The sequence below is a fragment of the Tiliqua scincoides genome, chromosome 3 (genome assembly GCF_035046505.1).
Source record: "Tiliqua scincoides isolate rTilSci1 chromosome 3, rTilSci1.hap2, whole genome shotgun sequence".
In the NCBI taxonomy this organism is placed as follows: domain Eukaryota; kingdom Metazoa; phylum Chordata; class Lepidosauria; order Squamata; family Scincidae; genus Tiliqua; species Tiliqua scincoides.
In genome coordinates, this window is record NC_089823.1 from 241,616,945 (window position 1) to 241,623,377 (window position 6,433).

Sequence of the window (6,433 nt, forward strand, 5' to 3'; positions counted from 1 at the left end):
AGAATCACGACTAGAAAGTCACATTTTTCAGAATGGTTCAGAGCCCAATCCTATGAATGTCTACTCAGAAGTACATCCAATTATAGTCAATGGGGCTTACTCCCAGGAAAATATGGCTAGGATTGTATCCTCAGTAACCAGAAGACAGGCCTGGTCCTGGCAGGCCAAGTTGGCTCAGGACTGCGTGAGACGGTTGCAGACCCTCAGGAACCCTGGGAGCAGAGAAACCCCTCCCCCTCCCCTGGCAGAGTCCCACCCTGAGGCCAGCTGAGGTGAGAAACAACTAATAAGAACAGCCCCACTGGATCAGGCCATAGGCCCATCTAGTCCAGCTTCCTGTATCTCAGTGGCCCACCAAATGCCTCAGGGAGCACACCAGATAACAAGAGACCTGCATCTGACATAGCCCATTTCTAAAATCAGGAGGTTGCACATACACATCATGGCTTGTAACCCATAATGGATTTTTCCTCCAGAAACTTGTCCAATCCCTTTTAAAGGTATCTAGGCCAGATACTGTCACCACATCCTGTGGCAAGGAGTTCCACAGACCAACCACACGCTGAGTAAAGAAATATTTTCTTTTGTCTGTCCTAACCCTCCCAACACTCAATTTTAGTGGATGTCCCCTGGTTCTGGTGTTATGTGAGAGTGTAAAGAGCATCTCTCTATCCACTTTATCCTTCCTGTGCATAATTTTGTATTTCTCAATCATGTCCCCCCCTCAGGCGCCTCTTTTCTAGGCTGAAAAGAGAGGTCCAAACGCCGTAGCCTTTCCTCATAAGGGAGGTGCCCCAGCCCACTAATCATCTTAGTCGCTCTCTTTTGCACCTTTTCCATTTCCACTATGTCCTTTTTGAGATGTGGCCACCAGAACTGGACACAATACTCCAGGTGTGGCCCGACCATCGATTTGTACAACAGCATTATAATATGAGCCGTTTTGTTCTCAATACCATTTCTAATGATCCCAAGCATAGAATTGGCCTCCCTCACTGCTGCCGCACATTGGGTCGACACTTTCATCGACCTGTCCACCACCACCCCAAGATCTCTCTCCTGATCTGTCACAGACAGCTCAGAACCCATTAGCATATATGTGTTGATTTTTTTGCCGCAATGTGCATGACTTTACACTTACTGACATTGAAATGCATCTGCCATTTTGCTGCCCAGTCTCCCAGTTTGGAGGGATCCTTCTGGAGCTCCTCACAATCACTTCTGGTCTTCACCACTCGGAAAAGTTTGGTGTCATCTGCAAACTTGGCCACCTTGCTGCTTAGCCCTGCCTCCAGGTCATTTAAGAAAAGCACCAGTCCCAGGAGTCGGGTGGGAAGAACCATAGAATCATAGAGGTGGAAGGGGACCTACAAGGTCATCTAGTTCAACGCTCTGCCTGTAGCAAGAAATCCTCCTAGAGCATCTCCAACAGGTGCTTGTCAAGTCTCTGCTTGAGGATCTCCAGAGACAGGAGAGTCCACTACCTCCCTCAGCAATTTGTTCCACTGCTGAACCGCCCTTAGTCAGGGATTTCTTCCTGACATCCAATCGGAATGTCTTCTCTTGCAGTTTGTAGCCGTTTGATCTAGTTCTACTTTCAGAGGCAGCTGAGAACAAATTTGTCCCTTCTTCCATATGACAGCCCTTTAGGTATTTGAAGAGAGCTCTCATATCCCCTCTCAGCCTTCTCTTCTCCAGGCTGAACGTACCAAATTCCCTCAACCTTTCCTCATAGGGCTTGTTCTCCAGCCCTCTGATCATAGCTCTTCAATGAACCCACTCCAGTTTAGCTGCATCTCTATTTAAGTGAGGTGCCCAGAATTGGATACAGTGCTCCAGGTGAGATCTTATTATCCAGGTTATTTTTGCCTGTGCAGAACCTGGCATTTTTCCCTGTTGAAATTCTCACTCATTTCAGCCCAGTATTCCAGTTTTTCCAGGTTTTCCTGAATGCCTCTATTGCGTTTGCTACTCCTCCCAGCTTGGTGTCACCCGCAAATTTGATGAGACGCCCTTGTATCTCTTCATCTAAGTCACTGATGAGGATGTTAAAGAGAACTGGGCCCAAGACAGAGCCCTGGGATATCCCACTCGAAACTGTCCTCCAGGTTGACTCAAAACCACTGACAAACACCCTCTGTATATGGCCATCCAACCAGCTCAGCTCTGCTAGATCCGGAGCTCCGCACAGAGCCTCTCAGCTCAACACAGAACTCTTTATGCCCACTAGATAGTGGATGCAGAGTCAAGAAGTCCCATTGTGTACCATAAGGCACATTTGTGGGGCTTAGTGCTAGCCCAGTGCTGGACCTAGTCCACCGCGAGCCTGCGCTGCGCCAGCACCAGTGGGAGGCCAGCGGTCTGCCGCTCATCGGTTGCCTGAATCACCTAGTGGTGGAAAGGTAAGTGGGAGTGTGGGGAGAGGCAGGGAGGAGACATTCCGGGGTGGGGTACGCAGGACCTGCTCTTCAACCTCTTCATAAATGACCTGGAGACAGGGGTGAGCAGTGAAGTGGCTAAGTTTGCAGACGACACCAAACTTTTCCGAGTGGTGAAGACCAGAAGTGACTGTGAGGAGCTCCAGAAGGATCTCTCCAGACTGGCAGAATGGGCAGCAAAATGGCAGGTGCGCTTCAATGTCAGTAAGTGTAAGGTCATGCACATTGGGGCAAAAAATCAAAACTTTAGATATAGGCTGATGGGTTCTGAGCTGTCTGTGACAGATCAGGAGAGAGATCTTGGGGTGGTGGTGGACAGGTCGATGAAAGTGTCGACCCAATGTGCGGCGGCAATAAAGAAGGCCAATTCTATGCTTGGGATCATTAGGAAGGGTATTGAGAACAAAACGGTTAGTATTATAATGCCGTTGTACAAATCGATGGTAAGGCCACACCTGGAGTATTGTGTCCAGTTCTGGTCGCCGCATCACAAAAAAGACATAGTGGAAATGGAAAAGGTGCAAAAGAGAGCGACTAAGATGATTACGGGGCTGGGGCACCTTCCTTATGAGGAAAGGCTACGGCATTTGGGCCTCTTCAGCCTAGAAAAGAGACGCTTGAGGGGGGACATGATTGAGACATACAGAATTATGCAGGGGATGGACAGAGTGGATAGGGAGATGCTCTTTACACTCTCATATAACACCAGAACCAGGGGACATCCACTAAAATTGAGTGTTGGGAGAGTTAGAACAGACAAAAGAAAATTTTTCTTTACTCAGCGTGTGGTCGGTCTGTGGAACTCCTTGCCACAGGATGTGGTGATGGCGTCTAGCCTGGACGCCTTTAAAAGGGGATTGGACAAGTTTCTGGAGGAAAAATCCGTTAAGGGTTACAAGCCATGATGTGTATGCGCAACCTCCTGATTTTAGAAATGGGTTATGTCAGAATGCCAGATGCAGGGGAGGGCACCAGGATGAGGTCTCTTGTTATCTGGTGTGCTCCCTGGGGCATTTGGTGGGCCGCTGTGAGATACAGGAAGCTGGACTAGATGGGCCTATGGCCTGATCCAGTGGGGCTGTTCTTATGTTCTTATGGGGGGAGGTGGGCAGAGGGCTGGCGGAGGGCAGGGAGATGTGGTGGGGGAGGAAACGAGGAGGGAGGAGGTGGTACCGGTGGAGCTTGTCTCCACTGGATCCAGAGCCCCTTGTCAAGCTGCTTGGTCCGACATGGAACTGTTACTCTGTGCCTGCTCGACAGCAGGTGCAGAATTGAGTAGCCTCATTGTGGGGCTACTTTCCTTATGTGGGGGAGAGCATGTTGGATGCCGCAGCTCTCATTCTGGTGCTGTGGCAGCCTGGCGCTCTGGGTAGCACCTGACTGGGCTGTGAGACACATATGGTTAGAAACAGCCTGGTGGACCAGAAGCACTTCTTCAAACACATGCGAAGCAGGAAAGCTGCCCTGGAGGTGGCTGGACCCTTAGGTGACAAAGGCGTAAAAGGAAGACTTAAAGTGGGCAGGGGGCTGCAGAGAGGTGGAGCAAAGTCAGTCTGCCTGCCAGTCTTCACTACTGAAGACACAGGCAGACCCCGTGCCTGGACTGCCCTTCTCAGGGACAGTGTCTAATGACCAGGGCCCAGCGGAAGCAAGGTGCTGACAAGTGGGGGGTTCGGGGGCAGCCTACAAGGAGGCAGGCGCCAGAGCCCTCTGGAATGCTTTGGAGCTGCCAACAGGATGGGGCTGGAGGCGGCCAGCGAGAGGGTCTCTGGACAAAGCCTCTCCCCAAAGGCGCGATCAGGGAAGGTCCTGGGAGCTGCTTCCAGGTCAGGGAGCAGGGAGGGAGGGAAGGGCCAAGACACATTGAGAAATGGGCTATGTCAGATGCAGGGAGGGCACCAGGATGCAGGCCTCTTGCTGCCTTGTGTGCTCCCTGGGCATTTGGTGGGCCGCTGTGAAATGCAGGAGCTGGACTAGATGGGCCTCTGGCCTGATCCAGCGCGGCTGTTCTAATGTTCTTATGACGGCCAGGCCCGGCCACAGTGCAGGGCCACAGGCCGGCTGGGCACGCTGCTGGGCTGCGGCCGGTCCCGGGGAGAGGGCCGAGCAGCAGCCCGCGGCCGGGCCCCGACTGGCGCAGGCGGCGCGAAGACCAGGGCTGGGGCGCCGGGTGCCGCTGCCCGGGAGCGCTGCGCGGGCGGCCTGGCCGGCGAGGCCCGCCCCCCAGGACCGGGCGCGGGCGGCGTCCTGCGGCGCTGGCTCCTCCCCGGCCGCGCGCGCCCCCTGCCGGCCTCTATTTAGCCGCGGCGCCGCCTGCAGCCGCAGCACTCGCTCCGGCGGCGGGGATGTGAGCGCCGGGGATGGCGACGCGGCGCGGGGGGCGCGCGCGGCTGCGGCGGCGGCTGCCGGCGACGTCCTGCCCGGCCGCGCCGCTCCTCCGGCGCCCTCGGGATGCGCGGGCGGCGGGCGCTGCGGCGGGCGCGTCCAGCTGAGCAGCAGCAGCGCCCCGGGCCGGCCGCGCCGTCGGGCAGCGCCGCGATGCTTCCCTGGAAGAGGCACAAGTTCGAGCTGCTGGCGGCGGACGAGGAGCGGCGCGCGCCGCCGCCGCCGCCCCCGTCGAAGGCGCGCGGGCAGTGCCCGGCGGGCGCGGCGGAGGGCGCGCTGAGCCGGGTGGGCGGCCTGTTCCGCCGCAGGCGCAGGACGTTCCGCGTGAGCGGCGAGGCGCCCGCCTTCTCGGTGCTGTACCTGGGCAACGCGGCCACGCTGCAGGCCAAGGGCGAGGGCTGCACCGACGCCGCCGTGGGCAGGATCTGGGCGCGCAGCGAGGCCGGCCGGCTGGGCGCGCGCATGCGGCTGACGGTGGGGCCGCAGGGCCTGCGCCTGGCGCCCGCCGAGGCCGGGGCCGGGCCGCGGCCGGGCCACCTGTACCTGCTGCACCGCGTGACCTACTGCGTGGCCGACCCGCGCCTGCCGCGCCTCTTCGCCTGGGTGTACCGGCACGAGGCGCGGCACAAGGCGGTGCTGCTGCGCTGCCACGCGGCGCTGCTGTCCCGGCCGGAGAAGGCGCGCGCGCTGGCGCTGCTGCTCTTCCAGACCTCCGCGGCCGCGCTGGCCGAGTTCCGCCGCCTGAAGAGGCGCGCCGACGCGCGGCACCAGCAGCTGCAGCAGGCCGGCCGCGCCGCCGACGGCGCCCTCCCGCTCGTGCCGCTGCGCAGGCTGCTGCTGCGCGGGCCCGCCGGCTGCTACAAGCCGCCCGCCGAGCGCGGACGCGCCGCGCCCCGCCTCGGCCCCATCTCCGAGGACTCGCTGGGCGAGGAGCTGGAGGCGCGCGCCCACGCGGGGCCGCCGCCGGAGGAGGACGGCGGCTGGGACGAGCCGGAGGGCGCCGCGGGCGAGCCGGAGGCCTGCAGCGGCGAGGACGACGACGACGACGAGCTGCTGCTCCCGCCGGCCGGCCCGGGGCGCGAGGCGGCGGCGGGGCCCGGCCTGGGCCGGCTCATCCGCGGCCTGGGCGCGCTGGCCATCGGCAACGACGTGGAGCTGCTGCGCGCCGACCTGCGCGTCACCCGCCTCCTCTCCGGCGACAGCACCGGCAGCGAGTCCTCCATCGACAGCAGCGGCCGCGACGGCGGCTCCCCGCCGCCCCCGGAGCCCGACAGCGGCTGACGGCCGGCCGCCCCGACCCGCCGCCGAATTCGAATGCTGCTGCCCTGGGAAGGAAGCTCGCCGCGGAAGGGCCGCGCCTGCGATGCTTCCCTTGGGGCGTCTGACGGGACTGTTGCTCCCCCACCGCGCCCCCCCCGGTTTTCCAGGAGCGCCTGCCGTGTTCGGAGCCGGCCGCCGCCAGGGTGCTGGACCCCCGGGACTGCCGGCTGGGTGAGGGCGCTGTGTTTGCAGTTCCAGGGCCGGAGCGCTGCCCGCCGCCCTCCTGCCCTTGCTTAACCCCCCCCCGCGCCTGTTGCGCAACCGCCGGCCCTGCTGCCCCTGCGGAGACA

At 59.9% G+C, this 6,433-nt stretch overlaps 1 protein-coding gene across 1 annotated transcript; it reads left to right on the forward strand.

Moving 5' to 3' along the window:
• Nucleotides 1–4,931: 4,931 nt before the first annotated feature.
• Nucleotides 4,932–6,206, forward strand: LOC136645881 (protein FAM43A-like). The gene has a single exon (XM_066622332.1). It carries the CDS (start codon nt 4,977–4,979, stop codon nt 6,102–6,104), a length of 1,128 nt encoding a protein of 375 aa, XP_066478429.1. The 5' UTR covers nt 4,932–4,976; the 3' UTR covers nt 6,105–6,206.
• Nucleotides 6,207–6,433: the final 227 nt, after the last annotated feature.